Raw genomic sequence first — 22278 nt, forward strand, 5'->3', positions numbered from 1 at the left:
TCTGTGGTCAGCTGCTCTGGCATATTTCAGTTGTCATTTTTGCTGGATTTGTTTGTTTGACAGGGTCTGAGACTGGTCTTGAACTTGCTATGTAGTTGAGAATGATGACTTTTTGATCTCTCTGCCTCCAACTTCTGAGTTCCAAGGTTACAGGCATGAGCCACGACACCTGGTTTATGCAGTGGTTGTACCCATGGTTTCATGCTGGTTAGGTGAATGTACTGCCACTACCAATTTAGTTACACCTCTTCCCCTACTCTCTTTTGAGATCAGTCTTATTATACTGCCCAGGCTGCTCTGGAGTTCATGAGCTCAAGTGATCTTCCTGCTTCAGCCTCTGGTTAGTCAAGGCTGTAGGTGCAGACATGGCCTGTGGATGCCACTTCCTTAAACGTCAGCCCATTTTGTGTAGTGATGGGGTTACCAAGCCTTTGGATGATGAGCTGTAACTGACCTGACTAGCTGACAGTGTTGCATGTGTACAGGTCTGGGAGAGGCCAGGGCATGGCTGTGAGCAGCTGAGAGTTGTCCCAGTACATCCACGCCTGAGTTCCTCTCTTCTTGGGCTATGTGGGGATGAAGGGCCTGTCTAGAAGGTAGGTTGGAACATGACCTTGTGGGGACACCCTGTCTTCCAAGATTCAGACTCTGGCATTCCTGGCTTTCCGACCAGCTGCTTGATCAGGGGCAGGCGGCTGAATGTTCCCTGCCTTGGGAGGTAAGTAAGGCTGGGTCTACATGGTCCAGCATAGGCAGGCACAACTCTGCTGCACTTTAATCATGCCAACCACAACGCACATTCCCCAAACTTCAAAACCAAACCAAACTCCTGTTCAGATCCATCTTCAGGCGACCAAGTCTAGACTTCCAAGGTCTCGAATACTTCAGACCTTTATCCAGTGGTGTATTCTCATTACAATATCCAAAATCTTCCCGGAGGAATGTCAGTGAGAAGATGGTGGTTTTTCACACCACACATGCAGGTAAGCAGGAAATGAAACCCGTAAAATGCTAACTGCCTCTAATACTATAAACTAGTGTATTCTGTAAGTGAAGCATTCTTCATACTGAAAGAGCTCAGGGTAGACAGTGTTAGGGAGCAAGGGGACCTGCAGGAGGGGGTGGGGATGGAAGGTGAGGGTCACGAACATCAGTGTATGCTGACACATGCATGAGGATGTCACCAGGAAACCCGTTATTTGTCATGGTGAATACAAACTCAAACAGCTATGGTGGGTTTGACTTCTGTTCTCTTCACATTATCATCATTCTGGGTCTTGTGTACTTTGCAGGTACTGCTGTGGTCTTGGCAGTTGTGTCTGATGTGTAAGGGTCACAGCAGCCTGCACCTCGGCTAGTGATGGAGACTTGGGAGATGCTCACATCTCTTTCCCCAGAGGCACCACAGGATGAGAAATGTCTGAGGCAGGGAGTCAAGAACGTTTACAAGGGGTGTATGCTGTTTCCCAGCCTTTTCTCTAAGAACAGCCCTAACTTTGGGCAGATGCCTGGCATTAGCCAAGAGCCTCATCCTCATCCAAGAACATTGTGATCTCAGTGATCTCCCTACTGGCCACATTCCAGGATCCTACCACTGGGAGCCTCCCAGGTCTCAGTAGAACACCACATAGCTCCCAACACCATGGCCTTTCTCAGGTCACAGCCCTGATGATGCATAGAACAGAGAACAGGCTGGGCATCAGGTCACTCTGGTTGTCAACCTGGTGTGTCTCACCCTAGATCTGGGACATTCTTTTTACAACCTCCATGTCTATGTTAATGGGAATGGCTCCTATCTGATGAGGCAGCAACAGTGGGACTTAGTGCCTGCTGGCTGGCACTTGGTCCTGGGATGTGGACAGGGCCTCCTGCTACATTGCATAGGATGGTGGCACTGGGGTCTCAGTGTAGCCTTGGGGCCTCCTGGCCTGGGGCCTTTCCTGTTTCAAGGCAAAAACCCAACTACACAAGTAAAGGAAGAGGAATGAGACCAAGAGTATGTGGTATCTTTTATTTGGTCTTTAAACTGTGCTTCTTATTAAATATGATCTTTTCCACATTCAAGTCTCACAGTACTTACAATGATTTCTGTGTAAACACCCTGTGATGGTAAGCTCCATGTGTCCCCGTTTAAGTGAATAACTTATAAACTGGCATCAACACTCCAGCAACCTCATTTACTGAATCTCAGACTCTACAGCATTCTGTCCGGCAGGTACAAAGCCAGGAGAAAAGGATGCTAGGAAAGAGCCAATTCAAATCTAGAGAAAAAAAAAGTGTTTTTAACTGAAATAAAATTAAAACATGGCCTTGCCTGTGTCCCATGATGCTATGGAAACACATTTAAAGTTTTTTTTTTTTTCATCTCTTTTAATCAAATAAGCAAATCTAGAAAGGTCAAATTCTAAGGGGCTCTATATCAGGGGATATTATAAAAATTAATCTGATTTCTATGACTGAAGAATGCAGAGCACCGGGGGGGGGGGGGGGGGTTGGGGAGTGCATGGAAACAAAACACTTGAACCCCAGCCAAGAAGCAAGGTGCCCTGCCAGGGAATCCTGATGGGAAACCCACTAACTGCATTCATACTGGAGAATACACTTCCCTTCCTGTCGATGGATGGAGACATATGTGCCCAAAGACAAGGAAGACAGCTGGCAAGGGCCATGGGAACTCAGGGCATGAAGAGCTGACAAGCAATTGTAGTTTTCATGCCTGGGAAATGTCTCTTTAAAGTTCCATTTTAGAGGTCTGAAAACAAACCATGGCCTTTAAAAAAAAATAAATTTTCCTTCTGTCCCTGTTAAGGGACACAAATGAACACCTTAGTTACTCTAGCATGAAAGAGAGTACTTGGAACCAACAGTTTAGACTTTTTAGCTTCTCACTGAAGACACTGATAGACAGTTACAGAAGAACAGTTTATTACAGAACCAACTGGACAAGACAGAACCTTTGGTCATCTGAGACATTTTTAATGCACGAACCACTTTCCCCTCTCTGATGGAAGTCTATCACGACCCTCTAGCCCCATGGTTTGTACCTACTGTGATTCTACCTCTCAAAACAGTCACCATGAAGCATCTTTCCATAACAACAGCTATTAGTGAAATATCTTCACACTCATTGGCCCTGCAAAGGTGCCAAGAGAACAGTGGTGATTACAGCCACCTGTTTGCAGTTCTCCTCTGAGAGAGTCACAGCCCATGGGTGTTCTCTGTCCCTGTAACCTCTATTGATCTCACTTGGACCTCAGTTGCTTCCAGACTAGCCCTCAAACGTTAGAATGAGCATGGGCCATGGGTCAGACATGGGATACAATGAGGAAGAAACTGAGCTGGGAGATGGGCACCTGTTCCCACTTATGTAAGTTAGGAACCACTTACTACCTAGGGGGCAGCAGGCAGGGAAGGAAAGTGCACACAGAGCAGACAATGCAGTCCTGTCTCCCATCTCTTCAGTGTCTGAAAAAGCCTGTCTAAATAAACAAAAATGGATGGGTCCCCTCCCATTGTCCGTTTCAAGAAACACTTGTGTTTCTTCACTTGATGTCCTAGGTGACCCAGGGTCCAGCTCTGGACTTACACTGCTTTTGATCAATGTTTAATATAATAGTTGATTCCATAAGCAATCACAGGCTTGATTAAAATGAATATATTATTCTAGGTTGATTTTTTTCCACTCAAATGTTTATATTTCATCTACCTTGAACAATCAATTTAGAAAAACAGGCCCTCCAAAGCCTTCCCAAGAACGGAGACTTTGAAACAACACTGTAGACACTGGCAAGGGAGACAATCGGCTGTCAGGGCAGGACCAGCTTCATGGGGCTGCTTTCTTCAAGTCTCGAATCTGTTTAATCAGGTAGTTCTTCTCGTCAGCGAACTGCTCATCGTCTGTCCTTTCTTTCTGGAAGCTGCTCAGGAACTCAATGAGTTTGGGTTGATTTTTTAACAGAATCTCCACAATAGGCTGCGTTTTGTGGGGGCTGGCCACAAACACCTAGAACAGAGGCAAACATCTGACTAATGCATTTCTGAAAAGATTCATAAACAAGTGATAGGAATATGATGTTAATCCTTGCTGCTTCTGTTTTCTCCATAACCAGTCTTCCATGGGAGTCTGATCCCTCAGCATGGCCTAAGCGGCACAGCCTCCCCGAGGATGCTCACAAAAGAACAGGCTTTAGCACTGCTACCCACAATAACTCCACCTTCAGAAGGCCAGAAAGAGGGCACCTCGATGCCCACCCAGCAGACCCATAACCATAAGGTGACAAGAGCCTGGCCTTGGCCTCCTGGCTACGCTGTACCTTAAGCGCCTAATAGCCTCTGGAGCAAGGGAAGCACAGGGGAGGAGCAAACAGCTCGAGGAGTGCACATGAAATACTAAGAGCAGCACTCGGGCAGGCACACCGAGGCTGCAGTGACCACACTCAGAGGAACCAGCTCCAACCAGCAAGCTAAGCTCACACACTAAGGAACTAGGAAGAGCAGCAAGTCAAGGCAATGAGCAAAAGGAGAGAGACAAAGGAGCTGCCATGGAGAATGAGGAAAGGCAGAAGCTGGCTCTTGAGATGAAGCACTGTGATGCGCTCTGGCTCCACCATCAGAGACCTGGCTAATGCGAAGCTAGAACGGAAGTGGAGCACCGCTGACAACTGAGCAGCTGCCGTCCATGAAGCACTAGTTCCATCTCCATGCTGCAGAGGCAGGTGCCCCCACAGCAGGGGCTGGCCCTCAGCTCTGTCTGCTTTTCACCTGGGCGTGGACTCCAGCCCATGGAAAGACACTTGATATATTTAGGATGGGTCTTCCCACCTTAGCTCACCTAGTCCAGGCAGTCCCTCACTGACACGTCAAGAATCTTGTCCCTTCAATTATTTAGGTCTTGTCAAGTGGACATTCATTATTGACTACCACAGACAACTAAGAAAAATGGTCAAATTCTTCAAGAAATAGAAAACCTATTATAAGAGATCAAATCAGTAACCAAAACCCACAATAAAGAGAAGCCCAGGCCAGCTGACTTTTGCTGGTAAATTTCTACCTAACATTTAAAGAAAAATGGACACTAGTGTTTCTCAATTTCTTCAAAGAAGAATTGTTTCTAGTCCATTCTGAGGCCAGAAATACCTTGATACCGAAGCCAGATTAAACAATGAGAGAGCTTTTAAAGCATGATATCCCTTATGAATGGAAGGCCAACTCCTTAAGAAAACATCAGCAAAGTAAAGCCACACTACATATTAACAGGGTTATATACAATAACGACCAACTGGGATTAACTCCATATAAGCCAATCAGTAATTGCCAGATGCATTGTTTTCCCCCATACAGATGCATTGACATCCTAACCTTTAGCACCCAAGGGTGTCATTTTCTATGAAAACACGGACTTCACAGATACAGCAGGCTAACTGAAGTCATACTGGATTAGAGGGCCCCAATATAAGACAGGTAACATGGAATCTCAGATATGGAGATATACAGGCACACAGAGGAGTGTTGCATATAGTAAGGGAATGGAGTGATGTGTTTACAAGGAAAGACTGCTGGTGATCACCAAAAGCTAAGAGACAGGACTGAAATATTCTCCTCGAGGCCTTCTAAAGAAACAACTCTACTGATACCTTATCCTTGGTTTTTTGGTTTGCTGCACTGAGAGAGAATACACCTTTGACCTTTCTAGTCCAGTGTGGTACCCTGCCATAGCCCTAGGAAGCTGATGTCACAGTGAGTGAATGCAGGAAAACCATGTGGTCATTTCAATTATTTTACAATTTGACAAAATTCAATTCCTAGATAAAAAGCATCCATAAGACAACTGGAATTCTATATACAAAAGAATGAAGCTAGGTCCTCACCTCAGACCCTATTCAAAAATCATTAAAAATGAACCAAAGGCCAAAATATAAGAGCTACTAAGACATCTAGAGAAAACTACAAAGATAAATTCATAACCTTGCCTAAAGTACCAGCAACAGAAGCCGTCAGACGAGCTTCACTAATGGTTAATGCTTCTTTATAAAAGGCAGTGTTAGGAGGGTGGAAGAAAATATCTGTGAGCCATGGATCTGACTGATCTCAGATCTAGACTATAGAAAGAACTCCCACAACCAAACAACGAAACCCAATCCATCAAGGACGCAAAAGATTTGAGTAGCACTTTCTTCAAACTGGAATAAAAGTGATTACTAACACACACACACACACTACCCTTAGGAATGCAGATTACAAAATGTAAAACAGAAAATAAGTGTGCTGAGAATAAGGAGACACTCCAAGCAGGAATACACAGTGGTGTAGCAGCTGTAGAAAAGACTGGCATTTCCTTGGTAGGCGAAGCAGTGAGTGACAAAAAATCTTGCCCCAACACAGGAAAAAGGTTTGTTCAAATAAACAGCCATGTTCGGTGGTCACAGCAGGAGCAGTGACCATCAGTGTTAAGAGTCCAAGTGCCCACTAACAGATGAATGGATATCCATGACACGGAGTCTGCCATGGCCATTACAAGGAGCAATGTGCTGATCCGGCTACACATGGATTTGACTGCATTTATACAAACGAAGATCCCTGGAGTGAAAAGCAGATGGTGGTTGCCAGGTGCTCATGGGAAGGGAGGAGAGACTGCTTCAGGAAGAGGGTTCCTTCTGGGGTTCAATGGTGTGATGACATAACCCCTGTTGACAACACTGAATATGGATGGGGATCTGCTGTTAAAATGGTCAATATGTGAAGTTTTATAGACATGGCTTTTGTTACAATAAACTAAAATTGTTACTTACAAAAAAGTATTCCAGGCTTGTTCACACTGTTACACAAATGCCTGCTGTTCACGGAATGAACACCTGTGAGGATGGTAGGAATCGCCACGTTCTGGCTTTTCTGGTTGATGTTTGTTTATAAGAACGCTGCTAAAGTTCTAACTACAAATTCCTGGCATTTTGTGGTAAGTACATAAATAACTCAGAAGAATCCATAAACATGAGAGAACGACTAGGTACATTAGGCAAACCAAGCTTCTTTCAGCAGCCTGGTAGAGTTTTTAGGCAGGCAAGCTGGATGAACTCCAAAGCCCACACCCTGTACTAAAACCCAGCAAAAATGCTGAGGTGGTTTGCAAGCTTTACCGTTGTCCCTTAGTGTTTGGCTCATGGCTCCGAGCCCTCTGCTCAGAAGGCAGTTGGTCATTAGACTTTCACACTGACCCTGACTGGCTGAGGACTTACTGGCTGGATGGGAGGAGACTTCATAGTGGACGCTCACTGCCAACTGACATGTACAGAAAATGCTATTTTCAAAGTACCTCTAAACAGAGGTAAACACAAGAAGCAGCCTGTGGCTTTTTGAACTACTGTCTTAATGCCTGCATCCCTCAGTTTACATAACAGAAACATATGGAGTTTTCAAGCACAGAGAAAAAGGCGGTAGCTACATTCAAGTATTTTTAATCCAGGAAACAAAATATTTTGCTTTCTGTTTTAAATCTGTTTTTTTTAAAAAATGAAAATCAAATCTTGCATACATCTTCACTGACTTCATCCAAACTCTTTTACCAAGGAAGAATTTGAGATGGTGAGGCACAAAGGGCTTGTTCCAGCTTCGTTGTCCCCTAGAATATTTTATGCATGTGATATGGAGTTGCCCATGTACAAGGCCATTCCATTGAAGCATAAAGTAACTATTTTACACACACACACACACACACACACACACACACACACACACACACACACACACACACACACACACCATGACCCCCAACTGGCAATCTTAGAGTCAGCTAGCTTGCTTCTGTTAAAGAACGACTGGCCAAGCTCTACAAGGGAGGTGCCATGCCATGGCTGACGAGGCTTTTTGAACACCAAAGCAGATAGTGAGGGTGACAGAGGCCAGCCAGCAGGCTGGAAGTTGAGGTTCCCAGAGCTACTTGCAACACTGCTCTGATTGCTCTGACATATGACACAGGTGAGAAAGCTGAGAAATGATGTGTGAAAAAGCACTCACATTTAGCTCTTGTGAGGGCAGGGCACGTGTGAGGCCCTGGGCTACATTCCTCACCACAATAAATATGAACTCAATCCTCTTTTAAAACTCCTCCCCTCAGACGTAATGACTGAACTTAACGCTCATGCAGCCTTCCATCCTAAAGAAAACTGAGCTTGAATTTTTACACACTGGTCTGTAGTCTGTTGTTTTATACCGCCCCCTCCCCCTTTGTGGTATCAGGTTGAACCAAGGGCCTCACACATTACAGTTAAGCACTCTTCCACGGAGTCATAGCCCAGCCCTCTTTTGCTTTTTGGGACTACGTTGCTCAGTCTGCCCCTGAAACCATTGTATAGCCTAGGTAGGTCTTAAACTAATGATCCTCCTGGCCAGTTTCTGGAGGGGCTGACACTAGAGGCCACTATAGACCTTTACACAGATTCTTGTATACTAAGAACTAGTCTAGATTTGAGCAACAGTTAGAGCAGACTCTCTGGGTACTAGCTAGCTAGTTTATATATGCTATTTCCTCTCACCATTACAGGGCTGAGGGAAAAACTGCCTGCTGTAATCTCTAGGTAAGCCTTGGAGTGCAGGAATCCAGCCGGCTACAGGCTGGTGCTGCCTGGGCCATGTCGCAGGTATGCTCAAAAAACCTCCTCACTGTGAAACAGTTTAAGAAGTAAATGCAGATCAAAGCAAAGGACCAGAAATACCTCTGATCTCTCTTCTCAAGTTTTGTTTATTTAAGCACTCTTCATATGGTCCTTGGATGTCTCTAGGGACTTCCTGAGGATATGGAATATACTAATTGACTTACACAAATCGAGCCTTGCAGTTCTGTTGAATGGATGTTGAGCTTCCTGATGACGACTTGTATGTCATTCAGATTTTAAAGTTTTAGAACCAGTCACACTGAGACATGATTTACATAGTAGTCCACCTGACTGACTGACTGACTGACTACATATATTTTCTAATGATTTCTAGTATGCTTACACAATTGTGTCATTACAATCAACTTTAAGACACTCTGTTACCCCAAAGAAACCCTAGGCCCATCAGCAGTCACACCTACTGTGCTTCCCAGCACTGACCTCCTACAGTCATGTCATACCGATGGCATCAGGTAACTCAGCATGTTCTCATGGCTTATCCATGCCATTAGTTCCTCACACACTCTTACTGTCAAACATGACTGAGTATTGAGAAGGATAAAGGATGCAGTTCCTGCCTGTATCTACTTAGCACTCACTAGCACACAGTAACTACTCACTACATTACTATCACACTCCTTATCATCAATATCACACAGTTGTTTCCCCAAATACCCAATGTCACACTAAAGCCCACAACTAGGAATTGACGTTCACTGTAGAGCGCATGCTAATAAATCTGTCCTTGAATCTCCCCCAGAAATGGCTTCCTCAGCCACAAAATAGGGTTCTCCAACTGCCTAACTTCAGGAGGGTGAGGGCATGGAGTCTTGCTGGGGAAGAACTAACACAGAGGGCTAGAATGCCAGCATTGCCCTTGCCTAGGTATTCTGATCTTGGAGGTTTCACACAACTGTTCTGACTTTCACCCAGGATTTCCCTGTTGCAGCTGTACTTTCCAGGGCCATGGACTGCCTGAAATGGAGTCTCAGAGGAATCTCTGAATTCAGGTAAGCAATGGAAGTGGTATTACTAGCCTGAAAGGGGTTTCCAGGAGCATGGCCCACGGGTTCTGCATCTTTACAGAGACTCCTTTGAAGGGCAAGCAACTATTCATAAGGAAATAAAGTTTAGGATTCTTGCTTTTCTAAATAGCAAAATATTATTTTTGGGAAGTAAACAATCAAGTGCCAAGGTGCAGGGTAGGCCCAAGTCACACACACAAGTAAACAAGTGGTCAGATATTTTTAAATGTTCCTCCTCTGTCCAATGATTAGGGGAACCAAATTTGGATTGTCTGAGGACAGAAGCAGGCTATTTCTAGTTTGCCATGAACTAAATCTTTTTATAATTATGTATTTCTGAGCAAGATTAGATGACACTAGATCTCACTTTGTATGACAGGGTACACACTTTCAGGCAGAGTGACTGGCACACAGGTTTCTGAACTGTCACTCTTCAGGAGGGTCTGAGGCAGGTCTCCATTCTCTGATGCTTGGTGTTTCCTGGTACTACACTCAGACTTTCTGTTTATTCTGTCAGCTTACTTACTATGTGACAGTTCTAATACAAGGAAGAATATAGGGACTAGGATGCCACATGTCATCACAGATGCACACAAGCCGCACAAGGTCAGCAGCCTGGCTTGCTTTGACTTAGTACAGCCATGGCCCCTTCCCTTGGCACCCCTCTTCTCTCCTGAACTTGTGTCTGTCTCTTTACCACAGGCTCTAAGACTGTAACTGCAAAACATGAATCTAGACAGAGACAAGTTTCAAACTTAAAAAAAAATTAGACTTTCTTTTTTTTGTTTGTTTTTTGTTTTTCGAGACAGGGTTTCTCTGTGTAGCCCTGGGTGTTCTGGAACTGACTCTGTAGACCAGGCTAGCCTCGAACTCAGAAATCTGCCTGCCTCTGCCTCCCAAGTGCTGGGATTAAAGGCGTGTGCCACAACTGCCCGGCTAAAAATTAGACATTCTTAACATTTGCTGATTTTATTCACTACTGTCTGAGACTTACCCAAATCTTAGCCTTATTATCTAGTACAGCAAACATCTCTACCTAGTTCTTCAAAATGGCCACAGGTGACCTTATGCCTTCTTTACCAAGCAAATTTTTGAATCAGCTTGTCAAGTTGCAGAAAAACTTCTGTTAGGATTTCAAGTGGAAATAAATGAAACTTGTACGTTAACATTTTAAGTATCCTAATGGCTTTTTGGGCAATAACTGTCTGGTAACAGAAACACTAAGTTTTTAACTTGTCAAAGCAACTATTACCTTATAAATGCCTATGTTCTCCACTAACAGACAAAGAATTCTGTCCATGAATATACATTTTAAGACAAAACATTCCTGGAGTTCACTGAGCTCTTAAGTATACTCTAGACATCAATCATCAGAAAACAGCCAAAAGCTGGCAAAGGTCAGCCAGATGCACAGTGTGAACGGAACCACACCAACAGGAAGGGATGGGGTCAGCTGTCCATAGCTCAGCGCCATTCACACTCGGACAGCAGAAAAAAAGGTTAGAGAAAAGACCCTATTTAAAAAGCAGTGACAGACAAGCCCAGGAGCTGGGTGCTCCCTTGGGTTCAGAGAGGAGACAGTGGGAAGCAGAAGCCAGCATTTCCGATCTAGCTCCCATTGAACCTTCCACGGTAGCTTAGTCTCCAATCATATTAGCAATCTGTGTGTGTGGAGGGGTGGTGGTGGTGGTGGTGGTGTTAAGCCTTTTTTTTTAAAGATTTATTTTTGTCTTTAATTGTGTATAAGTATGTGTGTCTGCTTATGGGCATGTGATGTGCACATAACTACAGGTACCTTTGGAGGCAGGGGCATCAAATCCCCTGGAGCTAGAATTACAGACTATAGTGAGCTACCATATATGGGTGCTGGAATCTGACCCTGGGTGCCCTGGAAGAGCCACAAGTGCTCTTAAACCACTGAGCCTCATTAAGCCTTCTTTGGAGAGGAAAGGAAGAACTGAGCTGCTAAAGTGTGGTGGCAGGACCTGGGCGAAGCTTTGCCTCACTGCATTTCCCACCCTCTTGGCCTCCAGGGAATACTATCGTGGCCTTTACCAGGCAGGTCAAGCATCACTTATTTTACAGTGGATTTTTAATTTGAAAATGACTTTATCTTACTGTAAGGTTCTAGGTTGCAGGATCTCTGAAATTAGGTCAGCTTGATACAGATGTGAGATTTCTCTAAATTTATAAGTAAAAGTCAGAGGCAAGCTTGCCCAACTGTAGCTAGCACTCAAGATAAGGTTTTCTGCAGTAGATTAGTGGGAGAATAAGTTTGCAAAACAAAAAGATTGTTTAATTTTCTCTCAAGGAAAGGAAAGTAAAAAGCAGAGGCCTTGCCATTTCAAAGTGAGAGAAAACCATGTCCAGGCATGAGCTCTTTACCTTAAAGACATGGAAGGCTTCGAACTGGATGTTTGGACTTTTGTCCCGAAGCAGGTTCATCATCAGTTTCAGGTTCTCTGGCCTGCTGATGTACTTGGTCATAATGGTGAAGTTGTGGCGGTCCAGGATTAGCTCACCCAGCAACTGCATGAAGACACAAACCCAAACCCATTATTGGATTCTTCAAATATATCTCACCTAAACTGGAAACCTACGGCTGGTGTAGAAAGGGAAGAACTGTGAGATGCTAAAAGAACAGGTGTACACCAGGCACAGTGGAACTGCTGTAGCCCCAGCTCTTCAGGAGACGGAGGCAGGAGGATCTGATGAGCCCATGGGCTGCAGACCAGTGAGCACAGTGAGACCCCATCTCAAACAAACAATCACCAACCAGTTGGCCAGGCTGAACATGGTATTTGTTGTATTTCTTTAAGCTTCCTATGTTACTGTCAATGTTAGTTCTTAAAGAGGTTTTCTGCCACTCACTGCTCAGCTTACTGAGACAGCCTGGTCTGCATCTACGCCCATCACTTTGCTTCCCAGCCATGCACTCCTCCAAGAACAGTTAGGCAGAACACAGGTAACAAAACTCACTGCATTCCCTCTCCTGAATGAATGCTTACTGGTTTACTGGATTAAATATGCCTCATCCTGGACTTGAATTTTTATCAGACTTATTTGCTTGATTTTGTGTTTTGCCTGATTGCATGCACACACACGGGGTATGTGATTAGTGCCTTCAGAGGTGAGAGGAGGATGCTGGATCCCCTGGAACTGGAGTTACAGCTGCCATGTGGGTGCTGGGAATCAAACCCAAGTCCTCTCGAGAGCAAGATATACTTTTTTGTTTTTTTTTGGTTTTTCGAGACAGGGTTTCTCTGTGTAGCCCTGGCTGTCCTGGAACTCACTCTGTAGACCAGGCTGGCCTCAAACTCAGAAATCTGCCTGCCTCTGCTTCCCAAGTACTGGGATTAAAGGCGTGTGCCACCACGGCCCGCCCGGCACAAGATATACTTTTATTATGAAATATGATCTAAGGTCAGAAAAATAAACAAACACCCTGAATCTATATCAAATATGCAGAAGGTTTTTTTTAAAAATTATACTGTGGTGTGGTATGGTGGTGGTGGTGGTGGTGGTGATGGTGGTGTGTGTGTGTATGTGTGCAAGTATAGAACCTAGTGACAACCAATTATCTTCTGTAGTGAGTCCCTCAAATTAAGCTTGGGCCATAAGGTTTTGTGGCAGGCATATATACTTGCTGAACCATCTTCTGGCTCAAAAGTTTTACAAAAAAGTAAACAAGGGTAGAGATACAACTCAGTGTAGAGTACTTACTTAGCATGTGTGAGACTCTAGATTCAATCTCTAACACGGCATTACAAAAAGTACAATCAAAACATTGTATAGTGACATATCAATGGTTCTCAGAAGGCAACATTATTTTGAAGCAAAATTAAAATACTCAAAGTGAGACTGGCTGCAGCCTCTACAGCAGCCCAGCAGAGGAGCTTCCAGCACTGGGCAGTTAAAGCGCACCAGCACTTTCCATGCAGATTCCCTCCTCTCACTTTCTGATTGTTCCTAAAATCCCCCCAGAGCAGCAGAATGCACAGATGCTTACAGAAATCCTGGACAGGAAGGAGAGAGCACAGCAAACAGCAGGTATGTCTTTCAGAACAGAGTTCTAGGCACGTGTGCACCTGTGTGCGTGAGGGAGTCTGTTAGGACACAGCCATCTTGCTTATGTTACTTATTTTGTTTATTTGACAGTGAGAATCACATACAGGTGAGAACTAGCCATTTGCTGCTCATGGTGAGGAACTGTGTAATTAAACTTTATTGGAACCTCCCTGTCCCAGTAAAGCTCCCAGGGCTCTCCCGGAAGCTGCCTTTGTTCCTGGCTTCCCACTCCCACAACCTATTGGCCACCTGTCACTGTCCCCTTCCTTCAGCACCACATTTGAGGAAGTCTGTAGGTTCTCTTCCTTCAAACCAGCACAACTCTGTCAGTATGGACAATTTTAACCCTGATGTCTCTGGAATGTCTAGTCAGTGTTGACCCACAATTCTGTCTACTGCACACACCCACCTGGATTGCTGGCTGATTAACTTAACATCTTTTTTTTTTTTAAGGTTTATTAATTTATTTTATATGTGTACACTGTCACTGTCTTCAGACCCACCAGAAGAGGTCAATGAATTCCATTACAGATGGCTGTGAGCCACTATGTGGTTGCTGGGAATTGACCTCAGGACCTCTGGAAGAGCAGTCTGTGCTCTTAACCATTGAGCCATCTCTCCAGACCTAACTTAACATCTTTAAAAACATTTTTTTTCCTTTGTTGGAAACATAGAGGCCTGTCAGCTCCTGAAGTTTTCCTTTGCTCATTTTTCCCTTGTTCCTTTCCATAGTAAAATAATTTTCAAAGTTTGCCAATTTCTGGCAACTCTTAAGCACCCAGCTCCTCATCTTTACTACCAGTTTCCTTCTCCACTCTTCCATCTGGATAATCCCCAAATCACAAGCATTTCTCTCAGACTTTATTAGTCCTGTCCATTTAGCTACTGAGAAGATATTCGGGAAAGTCAGCTGTATGTGCTACTATACAGCAGATACAAACAGGCCTCTTCTCCAAGATTCAGCCGGAAACAACTCGCTAGGATGGCATTTTTGGTCATGCACAGAGAATCACTCTGCATCCTCCAGTTATTCCCTCACTGCCTCACACACTCTATCCATGTCTGCCGAGACTCTGCTTGCTCTCTCCTCTTGGATTTTGAGGAATGCCTTCATTCCTGTCTGAACTGTCACCTCTCATGTCTAGTTCTGAAGCTATGTTGACCTTCCCCCTTGTTTTCCCAGCACTGCCTCTTGGCTTCTGCTTGTCTTTCTGGTACACAGAATTTCCATGAATCTGCTTTGAGGGTAACCCACAGGAGGCATGGCGTCTGTGCCCTTCCAAGCTAACCATGTGTGGATTGCTGGGGCTATCCCAGCAAGTAGGATCTCACTCTTCTAAAAGTGCAGAAAAGACATTTTCTTACAGCATGAGTGTAAAACTATGGGAAGCCTGTGAAAACATGACTCTGAGGGCTTAAAGACTATTCCAGGAACACAGTGAAGTACTGAAGTAGCTTGGCTAAGTCTCTCAGGGTGAAAGTAGACTTGCCAGGTGGGAGAATTAGGGCACTGCCACCTGTACTTCCTGGTTCACCTAAGATTCACCTGGTAACCCAGAGAGATGTTTGTCTCTCTGGATTGTCTTTATCTGGATATACAAATGTCTTTGATCTCTCCAAGAGGCCTGGAAGAGTTCTCATTACAAGTGCCTCTAGAGAGGAAGACACGAATAGCTCAAAGGGCTCCTCAGCTTTCAAGATAAAGAAAGCATCCCTGACTGCAAAGCCAGCAAGGGCTTTTCAGCCCTAAAAATATCTACCTATCTACCCAGAAAATACAATAAAATAATGTAATACAAACACAAGTAACAAAGGAAAAGCTCCTGTTTTGAAATATCCTAACAGTGGCTTTATTTTGTAGCACTCTCTCCTATTCCATGGGTCTACTTATGATGGCTCTGGAGAATAACTTGGAATCTGATTTGGTGATTTCTCTGGGTTTGTTCTTTTTCCTCAGGGTTACTCTGGCTATTTGGGCCCTTCGGTATTTTTATACAAAGTATAGGCTTGTATTTTTCTATTGGGCAAAGAATGAAGAAAATGTAGTATACGTACACAATGGATTTTTTTTTTTTTTTTTTTTGAGACAGGATTTCATGTAGTCCTGGTTGGCTTAGCATTCATTCTGATCTTCTACCTCCCTAGTGCTAGGTTCACAGGCATGTCTCATCACACCTGGATTATGCAGCTCTGGTGACTGAATGCAGAACTTTGTCCATACTAGTCAAGGACTCTACCACCGAGCTCACCCTACAGTAGGGTTTCATTTAGTCATAAAGAATAATAAAGTATATTATTTGCTAGAAAATGGATACAACTGAGATCTTCATATAAAGCAAACTAGATCAGAAAGGCAAAAATCACCTGTTTTCTCTCATTTATACTGAGACATAAAATCAGTTGAATGCACATATGCCATGAAGATGAAAGTCAAGACTGGAAAAATAAGAGGAATAGAGGTCACAGTACATGATATACTAACATGCAAACATCTTTGTGAAACTTGTGCTACATATAGCAAATACTGCAACAAATTTTTATATAAAATTTATAAACACACAGATTCTTCAGTAAGGATTTGTTAACATTACATTTATGAGTTCAATGCAGATTAAGTCATTCCAATTTTGCCTTCTGTTCACACAAGCTTACAACTAACCAGATGTGGTATTGCATACTTGAAAATGGCAGCTGTGCAGACATGAAGCAAGTTCAGGGTGAACCTAAGCTCCACGAGAAAATACTGTCATGAAAAATGAAGGGTTTGGGAGCATAGCTAAAGCAACAGAACATTTTCACATCATGCTTAAGACCCTGGGATCCCCAGAATCCCATACTCACACACACACAACATACCCACGACCTTAAGCTCAACACGCTCCAGACCTGTTACCACTATCTTTCCTCCTTGAACTTAAAGTATGTACACATACACAGAGACACACACACACACACACAGAAAGAGAGAGAGAGAGAGAGAGAGAGAGAGAGAGAGAGAGAGAGAGAGAGAGAGAGAAAGAGATCTACCCCTAAAGTGCTTTCCCATATGGAATAGCTTCGATTTCTTTAATTCAGTAAGGGCATGACTTTGGAACAACTCCTATATTCTTAGTGCTACAGGTAGTAAGTATTCTTCTATTTTGGGGAGCCATGCGTATTCAAGCTTTGTATGATTCAAGATGTGAAGAGTATGTTTAGTTTCAAGTCTTTTGGCCATTACCTGTCAATCTATTTTAATTAACAGTGACAAGGACAACAGTGAACCACTTGCAGTGAAATAAAGAATTACAAAGCAGGGTTGTTACTCTAAGTAAATGGAACACATCTACATTTTACTTCATCATGTATCTAATGAAACTAAGAGGTTCTCCCCCAAAATGTGCTGTTTTAATTAAATTGATCAGAGCTAAAAAAAAAAAATTCTAAGCTTCCTTTTAATTATAATCTTTCTTGCTAGTAATTAAATGCCAAACTTCTGAAGAAGATAAGAAATAATTTCCTAAGCTCCAACACATAAGGGGAAGGAATTTCTCTTTTAATTACTTTTTATTGGCACCAGGAGTCTAAGTATCCTAAGACCAAGAAAGTCCAGGAAACAAGCTTAGAACGTGATTGACTAAGGCAGCAGGTAGCAAGTACTTTGGAATCAGAAAAAATGGCTTACAATGTCAGCCAGTTTATACTGATGGGGCTGTTTGCCACTGCAGCTGTCAAACTTCTCATTCCTACAATTATAGGACATCATTGGCAAAACCTCACAGGGTCCATATTAGCAAATGTGGTTATTAGGACAGTAGCTACCGTGAGCATGGATCTAAGGAGAAACCAAGTTTGCATCAGCCGAGTTCCCCAGAGTAACTCTTTTCTTTAGAGAAGGAGCCATGTTGAATAAGCCTGATGTGGATGTGTGAACCAGTCTAATCACTCACCACTGAGCTCCCTGCAGCAGGTGACAGATGCAGCACCATTTCAGCAGCATGTATCTCTGCCTTATAACCTAGCACTTAAAAGCCCACTCTCCCTGAAGCACATTTTCATAGTTCTGCATTTTGACACATACTTTAGTCTGTTCCTCTCTGCCCCCAATGCTCTCCTTTACATGCTCAGACTAGAAAGGATTTAAACAAGACAAGCAGGTCTCAGTAGATGAATGCAGAACAGCAAACAGGCCTCATGGGAACAGAAGCATTTGTAAATAAGCAGCAGAGGGAGAGTTGCAGGTGTTTCTGAACTAGGTACAAAGGTCTGCTCCAGGCCCCAAGTGGAGAACCTTTGAGCAGGGGAAGGGCACTGGGACAATGAAGACAGAGAACTTCTTGCCCACTTATGCTATCCAGCTCAAGTGCTGGATGGATAGGTTCCCTCTGGGACACACACGTGCCCTGCTGGCACCAGTTTCATCAGCCCACAAGTCCCAGGCTCACTTAAAGAACGTGAATCCCTTGCAGAGACTGAACTCTGGGGAAGATAAATTGTAGGATTAGTGACTAACAATATTCACTTGAAGAACTTAGTTGGATTCACTCAACAAATACCTATAGCTCATAGTTCTGGGAAGGACTATGCCCAGCACAGTGACTGAGGCCCTTGGGTTCCATCCCCAATACTACAAAAATAAACAAATAAAAAGTCAGTAGTTCTTACCACAGTGAAGCTCTGTTGGAACCATATTAAAATATGGAGAGGGAAAGAGGACAAGGTGGGGACAAAGCCAATTACAGAAGAAAAAATAGAGATATGGATGGGAAGAAAACAATCTCCTAGTCAGAAAGAAAAGGCAAGATAGGCCCAAAGGGACAGGACACTAGCTTTCTGACAGGGCCTGAGGTCTCAGAGTCAGGAAAACTTCGGTTCAAGTTCTTGTCACTGCTGAAAATGGATCAATTCTAAAGACCACACTCATCTTTTCTCCTTTAATTAGGTTCAATCACACAGAAACTCTACTTTGGTTCAGTATGTCAGACTTATACTCCAAAGAAGGACTTTGGAAATACCCAAGCCATTTCTCATATGCTGGCTCTTAGAGCATTCTCATCTCTCTTTACTATTCCAATGGCCACCTCTCTCCAAAGTCTCTCTCCTGTAATACTGATAAGCATCTCTGGCTGTCCTTCTACTTATTATGTAGGCCTAAATTAAATTTTCTCCGTGACAACTCTGTGTGTGAGATATACTCCTGTTACTTTTATTCCCTATTCTCATCTCCCTCTCCCTGTTAAGCCCCACAAACCCTTTTCCACATTCAGACCTTTTTGTCTTGTGTCCTACTCAGTTCAACCAGAGCCATCTATGTGATCATGGGTTTGGAGCTACCCAGTGGAGCTTGATGGGCTCCTCACTGGGTATACAACTAAAGACAAGGGCTCCTTGTCTCAGAATCTCCACTCACAAATAGTTAAGCAGGGAGCTTCAGCACATCTCTGGACATAGGGCAATACCATTTTGAGATCACTGCTCTGCCTGGAGTTCAGTTTCCTACATCACTGGCCTCAATATGAGGAGCTCTGGCACAGCACGAAATTTCTCTAAATGGGTCACCTTGCATTGGCTTCTATGCAAAGGGAACCTCAATAACAAGTGCTGATTGACTGGCTGAAAACTGACCTGTCAATTAAATCAGAAGTTGGGATGTGATAGCATAAATATAGGGGACATAGCACGACTAATGCAAACCACAGTGAAAGAAATGTAAAGATATGGACAAGATAAACTTAAGTTCTTTACCTTAATTTAAAATTGCATGACATATTAAGAGCATATGCACTGTCCCATGAAAGTCACCATCCTGACATCACAAGTTTGCTGCTCAGGTATTCAGACTGCATAGCTAACACAGGGCTACTGGCTGAAAAGTGTTGTGAAAATCCAACCGTGATCTGAAGGACAGGCACGGCCCTAGCCATGCCACACGGTCAGCACTGATCCACCTGTTCTTGACAAATGGCCAATTCTGAGCAACTCTGTCTAGGGAGGGCAGGGACTTAGAGCCCAGAGCTGTGCTGAGCTCTTGAGCATTTCCACTGGCATTTCATAGGGATAGGGCTTCGCCCTTAAGTCTTAGTTGGACTCATTTTACATTTTCACATTTAGGTTTCTGCTCAACTGCTAGAGAGGCCTTGCTGCCATTCCAGCTGCTCTGGCATACTTCTAGTCCCTCAGACGTGGCTTTCTTTCCATCATAAAAAAACCTTTCTTGGTAGAACTGTGACTCTGACAACTAAGGCTTTCTTTCTTAGTGGGAACATTCCAGATTCTTCTGGAATATGGCCCTTCAGTCTGCTAATCTTCTTTTAGTACTCAGAGCATCTGGAAGCCATGTAAGATCACCTGCTCAGAGCACAGGGTCACAGTGCTGGCTTGTTGCCACTGCAAGAGAAGCACATTAATATTTGCTGATTGAGTGAACAGTCTCCCTCCCACTGCTTTTCCCAACACTTCACCCAGCATTTGTAGATAATTAAGAACCAGCACCCTGTGTGTGTGTGTGTGTGTGTGTGTGTGTGTGTGTGTGTACTGTGGAACCTGTGTAGAGTTTAGAAGACAACCTTGGGTCTTAGTCCTAGCCTTCTACTTTGAGACAGGGTATCTCTTGTTATAAGCTACTGTGAATATAAGTCCCATAGCACTCAGCTCTCAAATGTCCATATTATAATAAACAGTTGTTTTCCCAGTCAAAATTTTAAATAGTTTATCATTTACTGAACTTACAACCTTCAGGGGAACTTAAATGTTTACTTTGTACCTTATTGTGACACTGTCACTTTAAGTCCTAGCTGACCCATAAGCTTCCTTAGCTCTGCCTCCTAACCTCCTATCTCTGTAGGGGCATCCCAGGATTATAGACACAAATGCCACTGCAGTCTGCTTTTAAATGAACATATTTTAATCGTAATTTTATGTGTATGGGTCTTTTGTCTGTACCACTTATACTTCTAGTGCCTTTGGGGGCCAGAAGAGGCCATCAGATCCCCTGGGACTGGAGTTACAGGTGGTTGTGAGCTGCTATGTGGGTGCTTGGACTTGTACATGGATCCTCTGGAAAAGCACCAAGTGCTTATGACCTGTGAGCCATCTCTCCAGCTCTGCTGCATCCTTGTGTATGGTTCTGGGTGAGTAGTTTACCCTCAGACTCAGAGCCAGGTCCTCACCACTGCTTTACCCCTACACCTTGCTTTCTTTCCCGGACAACTACACTTTCTTCTTACTTCTTTCCAGATTCTCTTCCAGTGAAGTCCTGCAGGCTTTATTTATTTTTTCATTTAGCAAGGTTTTAGTTATGTAATTAGACAGGCTGTTGTTTTTCCCACATAAGCATTTCAGTCCCTTTATCAAACTCAAGGCCTTGTACACTCCAGTCAAGTGTCCTCCTACTGAGCTATGCCTTAGCTTAGTTGATATTTAAAATATTACTCTTAGGAAATAACTATTCCTCCTGTTTCTTTGTTATGAATGTAATTTGAGCATTTGAAGTTTAACAGCAAAGCTGTGGCTTAACACTGGCTGGGGAATGGGACCTGGTAATAAAATGGATTTTAAGAAAATATGTTATAATGCTGGGAGAGAAATGCTTCCCTTAACATAGAAGCTCTATAATATCTGAATGCTACAAACACTGTACTTTAGCTGACAGTTGTTATTCCCATTCAAAAATACTAGGCTTATCATTTCCCAAGCTTAAAGCACCAAGGGGAATTTACATGTTTGTGTTTTGTGTGTTGTACTTTGGAACTGTTATTTCTCCTGTGAATGTCCTGCTTAGAGAGGTGCAGAAGAGGCACTGGACTAGTTTATTCTGTCATTTCTACAGTAAGACACACTGAAGTGATTCCAAGGACTCCATTAAGCCTTCCTGACATTCACTCCTATCCAGTCACCTGACCAGCTTCTCTTCACCTCTGAGAATATCCCCAGGAGAGAACCACGCACTTCTGCTTAGTCAGCTTAGGCTCGGTCTTCTTCCTTAGTGGAATATTCCACTTCTTACTTCAGCATACACTTGCTATTTATGTTATTTTGCTAAAAACCTCAATCAGAGCATAAACACACCACTAAAGTCACTTTTCAAGTCAAAGGACATTTGAGTTTTTTGTATTTACTTGTGAAAAGTAGATATTGTTTGTTAACAAAATGTTAGCTTAAAAGAAAATCTGCTATTACCTTCAAAGATTGTCTCTTTGTCACGTAGTTCTCAGATTGCAGCAGTTTCTCATAGTCTTCAAAAATCTAAGAAAAAGAAAACTAATCTGTAAGAGCGGCAGTGTGTCCTCTGCAGCACGAGTGTGCTCACTCCTTCAGAGGGTCCCTTCAGACCCACCGTGTGACACTGCTCACAGGGAAGTCTCGGAATCTCACTACTGTCCTGGACAGAGAGGATCAAGCCTCAATCCTGAACATCTAGAACTGTAAGTTTCTGGCTTTGAAGGATATAGGTCCTTAGTCTTCAGATCTTGGAACTACAAGCCTTTGAGACTGCCAGCACAGTTCATAAGCCATCTGCACTCCCTACCTACATGTGGTTTTTCATCTAAAACACAATA

At 43.4% G+C, this 22278-nt stretch overlaps 1 protein-coding gene across 10 annotated transcripts in view; it reads right to left on the minus strand.

The window, feature by feature from the left end:
- Positions 1 to 1997: 1997 nt before the first annotated feature.
- Positions 1998 to 22278, minus strand: part of Cab39l (calcium binding protein 39 like) — a 101872-nt gene continuing 81591 nt past the window's right edge. For 9 of the 10 annotated variants that reach the window (XM_034498933.2, XM_034498932.2, XM_076930928.1 and 6 more), the window contains 3 exons: positions 21899 to 21964; positions 12059 to 12202; positions 1998 to 4003 (listed from right to left, as the gene is read on the minus strand). In XM_034498933.2, the coding sequence (XP_034354824.1) occupies positions 3824 to 4003; positions 12059 to 12202; positions 21899 to 21964 (390 nt within the window). In that variant the 3' untranslated portion in view covers positions 1998 to 3823. The remainder of the gene's footprint in view (positions 4004 to 12058; positions 12203 to 21898; positions 21965 to 22278) is intronic. The other variant, XM_076930930.1, reaches the window with a different exon arrangement.

The sequence above is a fragment of the Arvicanthis niloticus genome, chromosome 3 (genome assembly GCF_011762505.2).
Source record: "Arvicanthis niloticus isolate mArvNil1 chromosome 3, mArvNil1.pat.X, whole genome shotgun sequence".
NCBI classification, from domain to species: Eukaryota; Metazoa; Chordata; class Mammalia; order Rodentia; family Muridae; genus Arvicanthis; species Arvicanthis niloticus.